Raw genomic sequence first — 21,064 nt, forward strand, 5'->3', positions numbered from 1 at the left:
ATTTTCTTTCGATTGTTCCCGTTCTTGTTTTCGCCTTGGCTTACTTCTTGTCCTTCATATTTTAGAAGATACCCAGGTTCATTTTCTAGACCTTGTATAGTATGAGCTGGGTATTTGATATTGTCTCAGGTATTCCTCGTCTCGAAGGAAGGAGTTGGATGTCGTTTTCGTTGTTAGAGTTCAATGTGGGCTCCAGTCTTCCATTTGGTGGTCTTCAAATGCTCTACTTTAATGTGCTATCCTAAAAAAGGGCAGGAAACATTCTTTTCAGTATACACAAGCTGGCCTGGATATGACTAAAAGCTTCATCTTTCAACATGCTTAATGCTTCATGAGTCTGGTTAAAACCCTGGTAGAGTTAAAAGACATTAGGAATAAGTACTGAACTCGGCCCACTAAAGAAACCAAGCGCAAGATTTGACGCCTTTTATGACTAGTCTTGGGGCTCGGCAACAAGCTCGCAAGAAGCCAAGAAGCAAATATTCTGTTACTGCAACTTCTTTTGCAGGTACAATAACATGTTATTGGTTCTACTGCACTTGAAGGATTTATTCTTTTAGACAGAGAAAGAGATTCATAATTCAAAGGTCATGGCGCGAAGTGAACTTTGACTGCTAGTTGATTGTCTCCCATGTCGATATGCTACTTCGAACGGGCACCGAGAGGACATCCTGTTTTTCCTTCGGCTTAAAAAGTATTGTTCTAGAGAGAAGTTTTTATGCTTTCTTCCTATTGTCAATCTTCTCAGATTTACGTACTTTGCAATTAGGACATGTTCAATGTATAAATTATTGGGTTTATCGAAAGATATCGGGTTCTTCTTGTAATTTGTCTTTGATCTGTTCATTTATATAGGATTACAGAGCACTTAGATCACCAAGACTTGGACAAGTAGAAAACTGTTATAACTGAAAGTCGCGGAAGCTATCGAACCTATTCAAGAAATTGATCCGATTATGAAGATTAATCGAAAAGCTAAGTCAAAATCAAATATGCGAACAGAATTTAACGAGGTTCGGCTTTAAAGCCTACGTCCTCGGGCGAACAAGAAATCTTTATTGAAGGATAGATGAAGACGACTAACACAATCCGCAAGTTCGTCCCAAGATGGTACCGTATAGAAATTAACCTTCTATACTAAATCTTCGACGACCGAGAAATTCAACACCGCTCAAAACTATGAACAAAATCTCTCTCACTTGCTCTCTCTCTTTAGCTCTCTCTAAAGAAGAGTTGTTGTTGCTTGTGTTAGTGTGTTACAAAGAACTCAAGACCCCTATTTATATTATTATAAGCCGGCATAGGAAGTCCCAAGATTAGAACTTTGGTTTCTAAATTACTTAGGTTTCTAAATTTTGGTGTCAATTGCCAAACCGCCTATATCCAACTTTGGGTATCCACCGACCATAGCCAATTGGAAATCAAATTGGAAACTGCCTCCAATTTCTATTCAAACCGCCAAAGTGAACATGCCATCCTAAACAGCCCAATTCAAAATTTGGAAACTTCCTCTTACAATTCTCCACCTCGTACACAATTTGATAAACTTCAAATTTTGGACGAACACCAGGATACTCCTTGTAAGATATATCTGCTTCTTGTAACTTCATCCGACTGCACCATATGACCATGGCTGCCTAGGTACCCTTTTATAGGATCAAGCCTACCGTAGTTCTACCAACCCTTCACATAAAGATTACCTTGTCGCCATTACGCCCTTTCGGGCAACTTAACACGAGCCGATTTGTAGCAATTTCAGGCAATGCTGAAACTTGCTACATGTCACCACTTTAGTCAACATGTCCGCGGGATTCTCATCAGTGTGTACCTTCATGAGAGAAACATCACCTTCCTCTATGACATCTCGTACAAAGTGATACCTGACATCGATATGCTTAGTACGAGCATGATGAACCTGATTCTTCGCCAAGTGGATCGCACTTTGACTATCACACCATACATCTACGCACTCTTGCTTAATCCCTAGATCATCCAGAAGACCCCACAACCACAATGCTTCCTTCACACCCTCGGCCATAGCCATATACTCGGCCTCCGTAGTAGATAACGCAACTGTAGATTGTAACATCGATCGCCAACTAACTGGAGCACCATGTACCCTAAATACATAACCAGTAGTAGATCGTCTTCTATCTAGATCGCCAGCATAATCCGAGTCAACATAACCGCTTACCTGACATGTGTCTCCACCAAAGCACAAACCCGTATCAACGGTACCCTTCAAGTACCTCAAGATCCACTTCACAGCTTCCCAATGTGTCTTCCCCGGGTTTGCCATAAACCTACTAACCACACTGACCGCTTGTGAAATATCCGGACGAGTACACACCATAGCGTACATCAAACTGCCAACTGCACTAGCATACGGTACACGATCCATATGATCCTTCTCCACCGTAGTAGTGGGAGATTGTTTTCCCGAGAGCCTGAAGTGTGGTGCCAAAGGTGTTGACACCGCCTTCGCATTCTGCATCCCAAATCGAGAAACTACTCGTTTGATGTAACCTTTCTGTTTCAAGTACAGTTTCTTACTTGACCGCTCTCTCTTAATCTCCATTCCCAGTATCTTCTTTGCAGCGCCCATGTCTTTCATCTCAAACTCTTGACTGAGTTGAGATTTCAACTTATTTATCTCCACCATGCTTCGAGAAGCAATAAGCATGTCATCCACATACAAAAGGAGATAAATAAAGTCACCTTCGCGAAGCTTCTTGATGTATACACAACAATCATAGTCACTTCTGCGAAAACCATGCTTTAGCATGAAAAAATCAAATCGTTTGTACCATTGGCGAGGGGATTGTTTCAATCCGTAAAGAGATTTCCTCAAACGACATACTTGATTTTCTTTGCCCTCAACCTTGTATCCCTCAGGTTGAGCCATATAAATTTCTTCTTCCAAATCACCGTGCAAGAAGGCGGTTTTAACATCGAGTTGTTCCAGCTCAAGATCCCTGTGAGCAACAATACTCAATAGCACCCGAATAGAAGTATGTTTCACGACCGGTGAGAAAATCTCATTGTAGTCGACCCCTTCTTTCTGTGCATAACCCTTGGCCACTAGTCTTGCCTTATACCTTGTACCCTTGATTTCGGAAGAATCCTCTTTCTTCTTGTACACCCATTTACAACCAATAACAGACTTACCTTCGGGCAATGGGACAACCTCCCATGTCTGGTTCTTGTGAAGAGACTCCATCTCTTCTTGCATAGCAACCAACCAACTCTCTCTTTCCGCCGCGGTGATAGCTTGTTTGAAGGTGACCGGCTCGTCGTCTTCCACCGAGAGTGCATATTCAACCACATTTGCCTGCCCGTAATGCCTAAGAGGTTTGTCTGACCCTAACCTCTGTACCGGCTTATATAACCGTTTCGGCCTAGTGTGTACCGAAACATCCTGCTGCTGTTGTTGTAAAACTTGTGTACCTTCCCCTTGAACCTCCTGATGATCGGGTTCATCAATTTCCTCATCCTGAGTATTATCCTGATGCTCCACCTGATCATGATTCCTAGAAACCCGTTGGTCTTCGATTTCTACTTCCACTACTTGAGCTTTAGTAGACCCAACATCACCACAACTAGGCACCGTAGCTTTCGCCATAGCTACAATAGATGACTCATCAAACACCACATCTCTGCTGATTACAAACTTTTTGTCTTCCGTACACCATAGCCGATAACCCTTGACTCCTGTAGCATATCCTAAGAAAATTGCCTTCTTTGCTCTATTGTCAAGTTTGTTACCTTTAACATGGTAATAGGCCGTACAACCGAAAACCTTAAGTCTCCCGTAATCTGCATGTTCACCTGACCACACCTCGTAAGGTATGCCGCCATCTAAAGAAGAATGTGGAGACCTGTTCACAATATAACAAGCTGTAGCAACAGATTCTGCCCACCATTCTACGCCTAATCCCGAATTGGAGCGCATACATCTAGCCTTCTCAAGTAGTGTACGGTTCAATCTCTCTGCGACTCCATTCTGTTGAGGTGTGTTTACTACTGTCCAGTGCCTCACAATGCCTTCCTGATTACAAAACTCCTTGAATGCCCCATCCGTGTACTCGGTCCCATTATCTGACCTTAACGTCTTCAGCTTTCGACCAGTTTTGTTCTCAACCATTGCTTTCCACACCAGGAAAGTGTTGAATACCTCATTCTTATGCTTCAGAAAATAAAGCCAGACAAATCTCGAATGATCATCAACGAATGTAACAAAATACCTGGAACCACCCTTGGAAGGTAACTTTGCCGGTCCCCAGACATCGGTATGTACGTAGTCTAATACCTCTTTGCTCCTGTGCTTGCTTGTAGAGAACGTCACCCTGTGTGCCTTCCCGAACACACAATGTTCACAAAACTCCATGCAAGGCTTCTTCATGTCCTTCAACAAGCCTTTCCCGCACATCAGAGATAGACCCTTTTCTGACATATGCCCAAGGCGCATATGCCAAAGCCTCGTACTAGCCGTTGGATCCCTTCCACTGATTCCTACCGCTACATCTCCAGTAATTGTTGTCCCCAAAAGTTTGTATAAATTACCGTAACGAGTACCTCTCATTACCACCAAAGAACCCTTAACGACTCTTATGGAGCCATTCTCTATAATTATCTTACAGCCGTTCCGCTCCAACACACCAAGGGAAATTAGATTTTTCCGCAAATCGGGTATGTGTCTTACGTCCGTCAATGTTCTCACCACTCCATCGTGCATCTTGATCCGTATTGTTCCGAGTCCCACAGTTTTACATATACTATCATCACCCAGTATAACTGTACCACCATCTATACTCCTATAGGTAGTAAACAACTCCCTATTTGGGCACATATGGTGTGACGCCCCTGAATCAAGCATCCACTTATCGAAGATCTTCTCAGACACCTCTGTCACCGAGAAACATTCGTCCGCCTCTTCTGACACATATCCCGCCTCTTGCATCTCTTGTTTCTCCTTGTAGCCTTCGTTCTTTTGCTTCAACTTTCTCTTTGGACAAGCCGCTTTAAAGTGTCCAAGCTCACCACAACTAAAGCACGTTTTCTTGAAAGAGCCTCTAGATTTGGATCTAGATTTCCCGCCCTTTCCCTTTCCCCTTTCATTACTCCCCCCCCTTGTTACAAACAACCCTTGTGCTTGTTCTTTGTCTACTCCACCCGACGTCATACTGCTAGTAGCAACCTTACGAAGGTCATCCGCTAATAGCGAATTTCTCGTCTCTTCCATGCTTAGACTATCACCAACAAGCATCAAAGTTTGAACAAGGTTCTCATAGGATTTAGGCAATGAAAGTAACAATATGAGGGCTTGGTCCTCATCCTCAACCTTAACATCAATATCCTTCAAATCTGAGATAATCCTGTCAAACCTATTCACATATTCCTGAATAGAAGAACCCTCTTCCATTCTACATGTGAATAATTTGGATTTTAAGTAGACCCGATTCGTTAAAGTTTTCGTCATGAAACTGCTTTCTAGCTTTAACCACACACCCGCCGCCGTTGTTTCTCCGTCTACTAGGAACGCCACGTCCCTCTCAAGACACAACATAATGGTAGCCCGTGCTTCGAGATCTAACTCCTCCCAATCCTCATCTGACATATCTCCTGGTTTCTTTCCCGTCAACGTCTTGTGTAATTTCTGCGAGATTAGCAGATTCTTCATCTGCATCCGCCAATAAGAAAAATCGTTTTTCCCATTGAACTTCTCTATCTCATATTTCCCTGATTTGACCGTACCACTTCTCGATCCCATCTTCTCTTCGTTCAATCTCAACAAGGCTCTGGTACCAATTGTTATAATTAAAAGTCGCGGAAGCTATCGAACCTATCCTAGAAATTGATCCGATTATGAAGATTAATTGAAAAGCTAAGCCAAAATCAAATATGCGAGCAGAATTTAACGAGGTTCGGCTTTAAAGCCTACGTCCTCGGGCGAACAAGAAATCTTTATTGAAGGATAGATGAAGACGACTCACACAACCCGCAAGTTCGTCCCAAGATGGTACCGTATAGTAATAACCTTCTATACTAAATCTTTAATTGTAAGAGGCGGTTTAGCTTGTGGCGGTTTGAGAAAGATGGCAATTGGCAGTTTCATGGAATTGTGAAAGAGGCGGTTTTGAATGCTAGGCGGTTCCAATTTGGGTTTCCAAATTGGATGGTTTCTAAATTTTGGTTTCCAAAAATTTAGAACCCCACCGGCTTATATAATATATAAATAGGGGGTTGAGTATCATCAAACAACACCAACACAAGCAACAACAACTCTTCTTTAGAGAGAGCTAAAGAGAGAGAGCAAGTGAGAGAGAAATTTTTTGTTCATAGTTTTGAGCGGTGTTAAATTTCTCGGTCGTCGAAGATTTAGTATAGAAGGTTATTACTATACGGTACCATCTTGGGACGAACTTGCGGGTTGTGTGAGTCGTCTTCATCTATCCTTCAATAAAGATTTCTTGTTCGCCCGAGGACGTAGGCTTTAAAGCCGAACCTCGTTAAATTCTGCTCGCATATTTGATTTTGGCTTAGCTTTTCAATTAATCTTCATAATCGGATCAATTTCTAGGATAGGTTCGATAGCTTCCGCGACTTTTAATTATAACAAAAACATTAAAGAACTCAATATAAATATTGCAGAAACAACAACTCGAAAACTAAAAATATACTTAAACAATTCGATCTTCATACAACACTTGTATGCTTCTTCGATCTTACTTGTTTGACTTGTGACAGGATTCGAGAATTCCGTCAACGAAGAACCGCAACTGCCTTCTTGTATGTGTACCACCTTGCCACAACAAGATAAACAGCCAAGTTCAGAACACTCAATATAGCTAAGAGCACGAAAAAGTAGTGAAGATGTCCTCGATTCAAATTATCAGGTATCCATCCCAGCTCTCCGTTTCTTGTACTAAAATCGGTAACGATAGTAACAAGTAAAGTACTCAAATAGTTCCCTAGGGCTACAGTTGTTAATGATAAAGCTGAACATAAACTTCTCATGGCGTCTGGTGCTTGTTCATAGAAGAACTCTAACTGTCCAATAAACATGAAAACCTCTGAACACCCAATAATAAAATACTGAGGAATTTGCCAAAATATCGACATGGGTATATGCTTAGTATCGTAATAGTTATGTCTTTTAACGATACCGAGTCTAACTACCTCTAAAATAGCAGCAACTACCATAGAAAAAATTGATATGAAAAGCCCAATTCCCATTCTTTGAAGCTGAGTAAACCCATTTTTATGACCAGTGAATTTCCTGGCAAATGGGACTATAATTCTATCATAAACAGGAACCCAGAATATAACACTAAGAGTATCGAAGATTGAGAGAGACGCCGATGGGATTTTAAAGCTTCCGATACTAATATCCATGCTATTTCCTTGTAAAACAAATAAGGTTCCCATTTGACCGTAAACTGTCGAGAAAATTATTCCAGTTGCCCATATTGGAAGTAATCGTATTATCGATTTAAATTCTTCAACTTGAGTCACTGAACAGAGTTTCCATAAATTCACCATTCCTTTTACTTGATCTTTTCCTGTTACCACAGCTGCCTTGTCCCAGAAACTAAGTAAAGATCAGTACAAGTTAATCAGTAAACGAAGTGAAATCGTAAAACAGAAAAACGAAAAACACAAACTATTGATTTGTCGATGAGGTTTTTCTTTGTAAAGAAATTTGGTGCCTAGGTTGGTCTTTGCTTTTCGAAGTTGAGGTCTGAAATCTGACTCGAGGTCTGAATTGGCTTGAGTCACCTTTCAGGATGTTTGTGTTTCATTTGACTCATATAAATGGCTCATCTGACATAGAATTAAGAGCCGATTGTCTGATGTAACCTTAAAAGACTATTGTACCCTTAACGGGAATCAAATTCACGATAATTTAAAAACAAAAACCACCAAACTTGTGAGATTTAACTATAAACTGTGATGAGTTCTAAATTGAGTTTAACTGACTTACCTCAATGTTTTTGTATGATCAAGTTTTCGGCTTCCAGTAACAATAGACTCTTCATCTGCAGTTTCATACAAAAGAGACTTGTTTTCGGGCACTTGAACCTGAAACTTCCTGAAAGATGCAACTAATACTTGACATATTCGTGTTACGGGACTTCCTCCTGGTTTTTGAATCCGATATAATCGTGTACCAGAGAAGAAACTAACGACAGCGATAGCCATAGCAACGGCCGGAATACCAAAACCCCAATCCCAACCCACATTTGTTTGAACCCATACTAATACTGACGCAGCTAAAAGCGCACCAATATTGATAGTAAAGTAAAACCAGTTAAAGAAAGAACTCTTATGTTTTTTCTCAATCTCGTCTGTATCGTCAAATTGGTCAGCACCAAATGATGAAACACAAGGTTTTATTCCTCCTGTTCCTAGAGCTATCATGTATAGCGCTATGAAAGTAACTGCAGTTTGGGCACTGCTTGAGTTGCAAACACCTTGATCATTACAAGATGCCTTTAGTCCATGAACAGATGCTGTTAATGTCAACAATGTCATTCCCTACAAACAAATCAACATCTTTCAGTATAAAAACTCGATCGAAATAGAATTGCGTACGGGTCGAGGGTGTTTTTCACCCAGATCTAAAGTCTGACAGACTTCATATTGTTTGTTTTTAGTTCAAATTTCATGTCTATACGAGAAACTGATGGGGTCTAAGAGGCGGCAACTGCACCGTGCCAGGTACCCACGGACAATTTTGGACTTGGGCTGGCTGGGCTAAACCCATTGAAATGACTGGGCCGGACACTCGGTTTGAGCTTCAACATCCCGAGTCCCAACTCAACCCACATAACATCTTGGTCCAAACAATTCTATAGTTCCGCTGGCTTGGGCGAGCCAAAACATGGTATGCATGTCGAAATGATCGGACTGGGTACTCAGTGTGGGCTTTCAATACCCTAGTTGGGACCACATGAAGCCTCGGCCGATCAGGTAGTACCCACTTTGGGCTTTGGAAACCCATAAACACCTCCGGATCTAGGCAAACGAGGGTGGATATAGGGCTTCCAGATAATTACACCACCCCTAGGGTTGTACGCACCATCTCCTCTCGAATACTTAAAGAAACTAAAAGAAATGTTAGGTTTGAGTAAAATCTTACAAAAGCATAGATGATTGAGAAAATTGCAATAGTCCAATATCTTCCTAAATAAGCATCAGCAAGAAAAGCTCCAAGCAATGGTGTGACATAACAAGTTCCAGACCAATTCGAAACATTATTTACTGCCACAGTACTATGTTGATTCAGATTTACTTTCAGATAATTCACTAAATTTGTAGCCATTCCATAATACGCCAATCTTTCACAACATTCATTTCCTGTTTCAAAATAACACTGTTAAAATCACTTTGTAACAGTTAACTTTATACAAACAAAAAAAAACGGTTATAAATATAAATACCTAAGATATAAGGACAAGCTTTCCAAGTTCCTGTTTTCTTCTTGTTTGCTGGATTATTGTTATAATCTACTGTTCCATCTTTAGTGTAAATATCTTCTTGTGGCACCATGACTGTTACTTTGGTAAAACGTTTTATTCTTTATAAAACGTTTTATTCAAACTAATTTACGCGGGAAAAGTATTTGTTGATGGGAAAATCAATTTCTCACCAATATAATCATGGGAAAATCAAATTTTGAAGGTACAAGTACGGATCTGTTGATGGGTTCTCTCTGTTTGATCAAATCTTGAACTGATTAGGGTTTTCACTCTCTCTGCTAGCTACTGTTTCTTTGTCTATAGAGAGAGAGAGAGAGTTAGAGAGTTCAAGGGATAAGGGCAAGGTTCCCCTCCTTAATATATGTAACTAGAATGACTACAAAGTAAATGTTATTCTGATCAAAATTTAAGAAGAGATCAGAAGCAAGTAAACTGTAAGTCCCACTACAACATTCAATGACTATCTTTATGACAACCCAATTTAGTTAATATTAATAAAATGATGTATTTGTCAATCAATAAATCCGACCTAACACCCAATTTTTCGTCCGACTTAAGGAAGCATGTCATTTTCCTGAGGCTTGGGTTCTCTTTGCAAACTTGTTCAAATCCGTGAATTATGACTTACGAGTAGGTCTTGAGTAATATTTGTTAATGGGTAAACGAAGTTGTTAAAGACTTTTGGATAAAATGTCTGCACCAGTGTCTTACATGTCAATAGATCAAAAATTTAAGTATATTACGGGCTTCTTGCTCGTAGAATTGTTGTAGTTAGTGATTTGTGTCTCTGTTGTACTATCATGGAATACGAGGTAGCAATTGGGCAAGAGTAAAAGCGAAGTTTAATCGATTTGCAAGGTGTGGGGGAAAAAATAGCACATGATATCCATCCCATACCAAATATTAACATCTTTTGACTTTTGAAGTATGGAATAGTTGATATGATGTTATCTAACTTCAACTTGGATTTCATACTAAATTGAAAGATGGGCAACTAAAGAATATAGTTTTGGCACGCTATTCAAATATCATTAAGAAGATTGAGAAGTTTGGAAGAGTGTCAGAGACCATTAAATATAGGGATATAACCATTGGAAAAGATAGAAGGTGGCTAAATTGACTCTAAGGATTTAAGCTAGGTTATTATATATGGGTTTGAGGTACATAACTCTGTCAAAGGCACACATATCGAGTTAGTATATATATAAAGGTTTCAACATTTTCTAGGTAGATATTTTCGAACTAATACTCTTCATGTACATACTTCAACATGTCAAATTGAAAAGATATTCAACAATGTAGTATATGAAGTTGACAGGTTGGTTTTTGTCTCGTGAAGTATCAAAAACAATGTGTTTGCCGTTATGTTTTTGATGTTCATGCTCATTATCAGCGGATGTGAAAAGCTAGTTTCATAACATTTTTTGTCTACATTTATCAAAATATATAGGCCTCGATCTTAAAAGAAAGTAAAAGATTTTCGATATAATAACCCTTTCACATGTAACCATTGTAAGAAAATTTGGGTAGGCCAGGGGAAGGTGAGAAGGAAATATATAGAGTACAAACTAATGATTGTGACAGTTATTTTGGCGCGATCATGTTGATAGTGAAGACGGGGTGAAACTAGGATACCAACTCAAGGTGGTCGATACGTCAGAGCTTGAAATTTTCCAAATTGTTCACATACCTTATTTGTATGTAAACAGTTAACTTATTTGTTCACATTCATTATTGTCTACGATGATCTGAAACAAGGAAGACATAAATGGTGGTGGTGGGAGGATAGGTGGACAAAAAAAATCTCTAGTATTGGCAGTCTGCTAGAGACCCTTCGTCTGCGTGAAAAAAGAAGTGGCATGAGAGTTTTGGGCGAAACAAAACTTGTTAAAAGTCGAGTTATTGTCAAGAACTTGAAATGCCATTTTACCTCATGAAAGTTCTTTGAGACATCATATCACACCCCAAAAGTGTTTCCTTCAATAGGAGATTTAGAGAAGTGGGAGACTATAAATAAAGAGAAAAAGAGACTTAATAATGCTTGGGAGGAATTTTGAAGTATGGTAACCTGTTACATCTAGGTATTTACACAACTATAAGCTATCCTGCATCAACTCTAAAACATTGTTTTTTCAAAAGTAGGTAGTTTAAATGTCTTGTTCCGTTCAAACACTTTCATATGTCCTAACAGTTATATACTATCTAGGGTTGGTTTGTTACGTGGGAGAATAGAACTGAAAAAGTTATTTTTGCTAGGAAAATAGATTTCTGGTGTTTGGTCAAACAAAAAGAATGTGAAAACTACTTTCTCGTGGGAAAAAAAAAATGTGGGAAAAAAGTCTCGAACTTTTCCCACCCTACGCATGTAAAAAGCCTTTCCGCACGTTCTCTCTCTAAGTAACGCGCTCTTTTTCCTCCCCTATCTCTCTCTCCCTCTTACAGTTTCAGACTTTTACCTCTAACCCCCTTCTAATCCCCTCTCTCCGAACTCCCTCTCTCCGAACTCCCTCTCCATCCTGCTGTGACTCTCTGAACTCGTCGAACTCTCTCTCAAACTAATAAGCTATGTTCGTCAATTAGGTAATGGTGGTCGATTAGGTTGCAACCAATCGAAGAAGATGACAATCGAACTCCCTCTCTAGACTGTCTCTCAAAATTGAAATTCAAATCCTAACGAGATCTTCAATCTAATGACTATGAAGGAAGGGTGATGGTGGTCGATACGGGTGCAGCCAATTCATGTAAATTGATTCATGACAATTTTACCTAAATCGACTATGTTGAATCCAACTAATGACTATGAAATCCCTAATTCAAACCCTAATACCAGGAAGGAAGACGAAGGAAGTTGATGGTGGTCGATTTAGGGATTGAGATAGATTTGGGCATTTCTAAATGCACACAACCTTTATGCAGTTGGAGCTCATTATGGGTAGAAAGGGCAGACAGTATTATCTTGAGGTGCCTTTAGGATTTTTCCCTCATATTTTCTCTTGGAATACCAATAACAAAAATTTGAACTTCAAGAGAAACTTGGTTTTCTTTCACTTTAGAATAGAATCTGATTTTCGCATCAAATATTTTGCACACGTATCAAACGGACCCTCATTATAATAAATGTGTGTCAGAACAGTTACACATGAAAAAGAGAAAAAAAATCTTATGACTAAGAAAACAATATTATTTATTTAAGTTTGCTATTTGGTTTTGGCAAATTTTATATGGCACTAATTTCAGGCATGTTTCTCTGGTTTGAATTAAAATTACGATCTTTTTTGTTTTATCTTGATTAAAACTGAGTGTTGAGTTATTCCTGAAGTATCTAGAGAGAGATAAACAATAAGTAAGTATTTACTAGCAGTAACCCTTTTTTCGATGTACCCGAGTTATACAGAAAAGAGTTTAATTGAGGTGAGAATAAATTTTATTTCTTAAGACATTTTACACCCTTGTAGTAGAACCAAAAGTTAAAGTGTATGCGTCCGCGATACAACAATTATTCATTTCAAGGTTGTGATGGTACTTTACAGTTCTGATAATAGACGAACCATTAAAAGTTGTACGAGCTCATCCTGGAATGCTTTGATTTGATCTTCTAGACACTAAAATGCTTATGAATTTGAGTTATAGACACACCAGAAAACTTCTTTCTTCAAGTTCTAGACAAACTAAAATGTATTCTAAAATCAAAATTGTATTCCGGACAAGTTGGGATTATTACTAAATTCAAAAGAGAAGAGAAAAACTAATGAATGAATTGCAATGACTTTTGAAGTTGATTAAGGTCTTAACTCGAATACACACATGCATTAGATGTTAGGAAAAATAACCTAATTAACTTGTTCAGGAATATGAAGATAAACGATGTGAAAGTAAAAGTAGAGACACCAAGATTATTTAACGTGGCAAAAAACCCCTCCAAACTAGAAGGTAAAAAACCACGGGACCTAGTCCAGAAATCTTCCACTATAATTAAATAATGGGTTACACAATTCTTCAAGATGTGTAGAAACACTCTTGGACAACTCTTCACCAAACCTATGGTGGATAAACTGAACAAAGAAACAAAGAAATAAAATCTCTTACTCCTTAGGATTTGAACAAATCCTAGATTACTAAAGGTTGAAGAAGATAACCACAAACTAAATTGCTTCACAAGATTAATAATCTTCTTTTCTTCAAACCAATATTCTGCTCTTTCAATCTCTCTTGAAAGAACCACTTCAGAAATCTCTCTTTCTCTGACTTCTCTTTGTTCTGGAAGTTGTTGTGTATAATCTCTTCCCTTTCATTCCCTTTTATATTGATAAATAGGGAGGTTTACCAAAAGAAATAGGAATTCCTTTTTAGGCTTGAAAAAATAGAAACTTCTATTTTTTCCCCAAACAAGGAATAAGGGAAATCCTATTCCAACTAGGAGTCCTTTTATTATAAGGAGGGACCCCAACAAACTCCCCCTCCCGACTTATGAAGAGGGACCTACCATCCCCAAACCTGCAACACTGCTACATAGCTCATGTTTGCCTTTGGGTAATGGTTTTGTCATCATATCTGAACCATTGTCGTCAGTATGGATTTTCTCGATCTTCAACACCTTTTCTTCAAGAACATCTTGGATCCACTGGTATCTCACATTTATATGCTTGGACTTGGAATGGAAACTAGAATTCTTACTGAGATGGATGGCACTTTGACTGTCGCAATGAATAACATAATTATCTTGTTTCATACCAAGTTCTTCTAACAGCCTCTTCATCCATAACATCTCCTTGCGACATTCTGTAATGGCAATATATTCTTCCTCTGTAGTAGATAAAGCTACACACTTTTGTAATTTAGATTGCCATGACACTGCTCCCCCTGAAAATGTAAATAAGTAACCTGATGTGGACTTTTTAGAGTCTACATCTCCTTCCATGTCTGCATCTGTGTAACCGACTAATACTGGCTTATCATTACCAAAACATATACGAGCTTTAGACGTACCTCTAAGATACTTCAGAATCCACTTCACTACTAACCAATGCTCTTTGTCTGGATTAGCGAGAAATCTGCTTACTACTCCAACTGCAAATGCAATGTCCGGTCTTGTACACACCATTGCATACATCAAGCTCCCTACAGCTGAAGCATAAGGAATTTTCTCCATTTCTTCTATCTCACTTCTAGTTGATGGACACTGATCACGAGTCAACTTGAAGTGACTGGCTAATGGACAGCTCACTGGTTTTGTTTTTTGTCCATATTGAACCTTTCTAGAACCTTCTCAATGTATCTTTCTTGTGATAGCCAAAGTTTTCCAGCTTTCCTATCACGAGAGATATGCATGCCAAGAATTTGTTTTGCTGGACCCAAGTCTTTCATATCGAATACTTGTTTAGTTCCTTCTTTAACCTGCTAATTTTATTAGCATCCTGACCAACAATCAACATATCATCAACATAAAGTAGAAGTATAATCAAATCTCCATCAGGAAATTTATGAACGAAAACACAATGATCTGAAGCCGTCCTGTGATACCCTTGATCCTTCATGAATGATTCAAACTTTTTGTACCACTGTCTTGGTGCTTGTTTCAGCCCATATAAACTCTTCTCTAACTTACAAACCAAGTGTTCCTTACCTTTAACTTCAAACCTTGTTGGTTGTTCCATATACACATCTTCCTCCAAGTCACCATGAAGGAAAGCGGTCTTGACATCTAGTTGTTCAATTTCTAGGTTCATACTTGCAGCCAATCCCGATACTAACCGTATAGAGGACATCTTCACCACCGGAGAGAAAATCTCATCAAAATCAATACCCTTCTTCTGCCCAAATCCTTTCACCACTAGGCGTGCCTTATACCGTGGTTGTGAATTTCTTTCTTCGGTCTTGATTTTGAAAACCCACTTATTTTTAAGAATTTTCTTATTCTTAGGTTTTTCAACCAACTTAAAAGTGTTGTTTTTATGCAATGATTCAATTTCATCTTGCATAGCTTTCAACCACTCCTTCTTGTGTTCATCATCTAGGGCTTCTTCATAACACTGTGGTTCTCCACTATCTGTAACCATCACATACTCGTGTGGAGGATACTTGGTAGATGGTGCCCTCTCTCTAGTCGATCTTCTCAATTCAACTGGTGGTTCATGTTGAACTTCCGTTCCTTGCTCAACATCATCACCCATAGGAACATCTTCATGAGCTTCATCTTCATGATTTTGTTCTTCACCTGCATTACCATGCATAACCTTAGAAGAGATATGTGGATCTAGATCAATGAGATCATTACTATGATTCTCATGCTTCTCAACTTTCCCGAAGTCCTCAATAGTTTGATCTTCAAGAAAGACCACATCTCTACTTCTAATAATCTTCTTATCGACTGGATCCCATAACCTGTATCCGAATTTCTCATTTGCATACCCTAAAAAGATGCATTGCTTGGCTTTATCATCAAGCTTTGCTCTTTGATCTTTAGATATATGCACAAAAGCCCTGCAACCAAACACCCTTAAGTGTTCATAACTGACTTCTTTCCTAGCCCACACTCACTCAGCTACATCTCCATCTAATGGTGCTGAAGGTGATAAATTAATCAGATAACATGCAGTACGCATTGCTTCACCCCAGAAGCTTTTAGGCAACTTAGCTTCTGAGAGCATACATCTGATCCTTTCCACAATAGTGCGATTCATGCGTTCTGCTACACCATTTTGTTGTGGAGTTTTGGGAACTGTCTGTTCATGTCGAATACCATGGGTTTTGCAATACTCTTCAAACGACCCGATGTATTCTCCTCCATTGTCAGTGCGAATGCACTTTAATGATTTTCCTGTCTCCCGTTCTACCATGTTGTGGAAATTCTTGAAAACTGCAAGTACCTGATCTTTGGTCTTTATGGCATATGCCCAAACTTTCCTGGAAGCATCATCTATAAAAGTAACGAAATACAAAGCACCACCAAGTGTTTTGACCTTTAAAGGTCCACAAACGTCAGAATAAACAAGCTCTAAAACACTGGATTTTCTTTCAGATGCATTCATTTGAAAGGAAACTCTATGTTACTTTCCTACTAAACAATGAGAACAAGTGTTTAAATTTATACCTTTTATGTTCGGTAAGTCTTGTCGTTTAGTAAGGATTTGAAGTCCCTTCTCGCTCATGTGCCCGAGTCTTCTATGCCAAAGATCAGTGGAAGAATCTTTTTCAACTGCATTCAATTCTCCTTTACACAGTTTTACTTGAGTCCTGTATAAAGTACAACACTTCTTCCCTCTTGCTATCACCATTGACCCTTTTGTGAGCTTCCACTTTCCATCACCAAAGTGACTGTGGTACCCTTCATCATCTAATACTCCGGTAGAGATTAGGTTATATCGAAGATCTGGTATATGCCTCACATTCTTCAGAGTCAATGTACTCCCTGTGCTCGTCTCAATTTTCACTTCTCCAATTCCTACGATTTTTGAGAAACCTAAGTTTCCCATCCTGACTTTGCCAAGGTCACCAGTTCTGTAAGAGTTAAAGAAATCCTTACATGGAATAACATGATACGAAGCACCTGAGTCAACCAACCATGTTGTTTCTGGTTCTGACTCAGTCATATTTAAGCAAGTGTCTCCACAACTTGAGAGTAAGATAGTGTCATTACCTGAGGCAACTGCCGCAACATTATCTTGTTTTTCATCATCTTTTTTATTTTCCTTCTTTGGTTTCCTGCAATCACTCTTGTAATGACCCATTTTTCCACAACCAAAACATCTAACTTATTTCTTTGGTTTTGATCTTCCCCTTGACTTATCATGGTTATGAGGTTTTCTACTTTTACCTCTCCCCCGTCTTTCTGTAACAAGTGCCTCTGAATGAGACTCGTCTAACGATGATTTCCTTCTTGTTTCTTCATTCAACAAACTACCTGTTACGTGATTCATACGCATTATGCCATCAGGAGCGGAATTGCTAAGAGACACCACCAATGTCTCCCAACTATCTGGTAAAGAATTTAGAAGAAGTAAGGCCTGCAACTCATCATCCAAAACTAACTTCATTGCAGAAAGCTGATTTACTAGACTTTTCATCTCATTCAAATGTTGAGCAATTGAGGTTCCTTCTTTATATTGTAACTTTCCTAGCTTTCTGAACAAGTAAGCCTTTTTGGCAGCTGTCTTCTGATCATACAATTCTTCTGATTTCCTCCATAGACTAAAAGCGGAAGTCTCCGTCGATACATGATGAAAAACACTGGGTTCTACCCATTGTCGAATAAATCCAACAACCTTACGATCTAATACCTTCCAGTCTTCTTCATCTATCTTCATCGGTTTTGTACCGTGATTTTCAATGGGTGCAGCTAGGTCTTTGCAGTATAACAAATCTTCCATTTTTGCTTTCCACATCAAGTAGTTTTCTCCATCTAAACTAATCATTCGATTAGTATTCACTTCCATATTTCTGAACAATAAATCCAACCTTAGCTCTGGTACCACTTGTTAGGAAAAATAACCTAATTAACTTGTTCAGGAATATGAAGATAAACGATGTGAAAGTAAAAGTAGAGACACCAAGATTATTTAACGTGGCAAAAAACCCCTCCAAACTAGAAGGTAAAAAACCACGGGACCTAGTCCAGAAATCTTCCACTATAATTAAATAATGGGTTACACAATTCTTCAAGATGTGTAGAAACACTCTTGGACAACTCTTCACCAAACCTATGGTGGATAAACTGAACAAAGAAACAAAGAAATAAAATCTCTTACTCCTTAGGATTTGAACAAATCCTAGATTACTAAAGGTTGAAGAAGATAACCACAAACTAAATTGCTTCACAAGATTAATAATCTTCTTTTCTTCAAACCAATATTCTGCTCTTTCAATCTCTCTTGAAAGAACCACTTCAGAAATCTCTCTTTCTCTGACTTCTCTTTGTTCTGGAAGTTGTTGTGTATAATCTCTTCCCTTTCATTCCCTTTTATAATGATAAATAGGGAGGTTTACCAAAAGAAATAGGAATTCCTTTTTAGGCTTGAAAAATAGAAACTTCTATTTTTTCCCCAAACAAGGAATAAGGGAAATTCTATTCCAACTAGGAGTCCTTTTATTATAAGGAGGGACCCCAACATTAGGGACACATCTTTTGAATGTTAGGGACACGTCTCTTGAAAAAGTGTGACTTTTCACTTGATTTTGCTGGATCTTGCTCGGCTGGCGATGTGGAGCATCAGTTCTTTCCTCAAAAGCACGGAACAAACATGATCCCTTGGATCTATTCTGAATCTGCCTAACTGATGAGGCAAATTGCCGTTAGATGGAGACTTCGGGTTATCCCACTCAATACCTATACGGGTGGAATGCGAGTTGTTGAATCTCGTTGACTCAACGCTCCTGGCAAGCGTCCCAACCTAGATCCCAATGGGTGCAAGCAATGCCCATTGGATATTGTCTTTTGGCGCGGGTGGAACGCAAGCAGTCCGATTTGGACATTTCGTTCGATCCAAATGACCCCCAAACTAGTTTGTCCTTATCGTCTGTTAGTCCCTAAATCAACTAAATTTCGTCCAAACTTTGAACCTGAATATTTCATTCATCCAAAATCTGATTCGTGAGATTCACAGGGGTAAACTTTAGAGTCGACAAGACGAACGTAATGACGTGCTCTGTTTATGAGTTTGACCAGTCAGACCAAGCCAAATTCGGGTATGGTTCCAACAACCCACACACCACACAATAGTTGTACATGCTCAGCCACTTCCAATAAAAAAGGCTGCAAAAAGATCACATGTAAAGGTAAGTGTGAGAACAGTCAGCATAGACAAAAGAAGGTATAATCGTAAGGATGTAGTCTAGGGGTTTTTCACTCAGTGACAATTGGTTTTTAGTTGAATATACTCACAAACGTAATACTCTCGAGCTCTTGAACTTCTGAGTTCCACAATTGAATCATGTGTCATATCATCGCAGCAGTACTATTTGGACAATAATTTAATCTTAGCTCGGAAAACTAACTAAATCCTACTTAGATAGATCTTACATTGAAAACCATTTTTCAACAATAACCAAAATCACCAACACTTGGTTAAATTTGTTATTGTCTTAATTTAGAGGTTAACATCTTTCCCCATCAACCACACCACCAAATCTTTTATCTTTTGGATTCAAGAAACATCTCTAACTACTACAAATTTGATAAGACTTCCAAGTTAGTTAGATATACATGCATAGTATATTTGCTTGTGTTTAGAGCAATCCAATTTGTTCCATCTTGGCTTCAAATATAGATCTCTATCAACCTATAATATGGATTCGGGTTAGTCCATGAGTCAACCACTAATTTATTCAAATGATTTTTTTTTTAAGTCATCTATGGAGTTAGATTAAAACTAATGAAAAAAGAAACAAATATAAGTTTATGGTTTTGAGATATATAATATTCTTATATTTAATAACTTAGTTGATAGAAGAATAACTTATCTAACTTAACGAAATTATAATATTGATCTCTATTAAACAACTCATAATAAATTCTAAAACTGGAATCTTAGTTTATAAATTTTTTTGAGAATGATTTTCGTGTAGATGACATTTAGACAAATGCACTTTTATCGTGTAGGTCATTTTTATGTGTCAAAATTGTACCGTAATAAAATTGAAGTTTCAATGACATTTACCCAAAATATATAGTTTCATTTTATTAAAACAATGTTACAATAAAAGTAGAGTTCATGGGTATATAGACCAAAATCATTTTCATAATAGGTATATAGACCAATCTTCTCAAAATATGGACATTTAGTCCTTTTACAATAAGGGCATAAATAACTCATACTTTATTGATAAATACCCTCCATGTCCCTCGTCTAAAAAATCCGGGGTTGTTAAATTTCGGAATGAATCAGGAAAGTTTCCCAAACCAGGGGGCGTGATTTGGGGAAGATATTTAGGTTACAAACTGAAAAAGATATAATAGGAAGTAACGGATCAAGGATATTTTCCAAAACAGATTTTTCAAAACAGATTTGGAAAACGGATATTTTCCAAAACAGATTTTCTCTCTCATCCTTTCAGATTTGGAAACCAAATCTATATATCACTTTCTCTCACTTAATTTTCAGATTTGGAAAGAGTATATTTTCTGAGATCAATTAGCGTGATTTGGGGGTTAATATTCAAAACATATATATCAACTTTCTCTCACTTAACTTTCATTTTTTACTCATACATAAACACACATCGAATACAAATTATGAAACAAGTTCGTAAATTATGTGTTATTTATGACGAGGAAACCATCATTTGTCATGTATACAACGTAATTTATCATATGCGTGTGTGTCATCCATTATGTACCATTGAATACTTAGATTATTTTCTGACATAAATTACTTGTTTTTTATGTCATGTTAGGAAATGTACCATTGAATCCATTATGTACCATTGAATCCATTATGTACCATTGAATACTTAGATTATCCATTATGTACCATAAATTATAGTAACTTGTTAGGAAATGTAAATCTGAAATCATGTTTTTTGTTATAAAGTATGTGATTTATCATAAATTATGTATACTGTATAGTAAATAACACAACCTTTGTACG

At 38.1% G+C, this 21,064-nt stretch overlaps 1 protein-coding gene across 2 annotated transcripts; it reads right to left on the reverse strand.

Moving 5' to 3' along the window:
• Positions 1–818: 818 nt before the first annotated feature.
• On the reverse strand, positions 819–11,649 carry LOC147568410 (protein NRT1/ PTR FAMILY 8.1-like). 2 transcript variants are annotated; one of them, XM_086654852.1, is made up of 7 exons: positions 11,413–11,649; positions 11,173–11,320; positions 9,444–9,779; positions 9,143–9,360; positions 7,985–8,538; positions 6,624–7,591; positions 819–899 (listed from the first exon to the last, which is right to left on the reverse strand). In XM_086654852.1, exons 3-6 carry the CDS (start codon positions 9,550–9,552, stop codon positions 6,763–6,765), a joined length of 1,710 nt encoding a protein of 569 aa, XP_086510978.1. In that variant the 5' UTR covers positions 9,553–9,779; positions 11,173–11,320; positions 11,413–11,649; the 3' UTR covers positions 819–899; positions 6,624–6,762. The 2 variants fall into 2 exon arrangements, with proteins under 2 accessions (XP_086510978.1, XP_086510977.1); XM_086654851.1 differs by having other exon boundaries at positions 11,173–11,649.
• Positions 11,650–21,064: the final 9,415 nt, after the last annotated feature.

This window comes from Eschscholzia californica, unplaced genomic scaffold (genome assembly GCF_041429995.1).
Source record: "Eschscholzia californica isolate CP2 unplaced genomic scaffold, dmEscCali1.0.p SCAF_1, whole genome shotgun sequence".
NCBI lineage: Eukaryota > Viridiplantae > Streptophyta > Magnoliopsida > Ranunculales > Papaveraceae > Eschscholzia > Eschscholzia californica.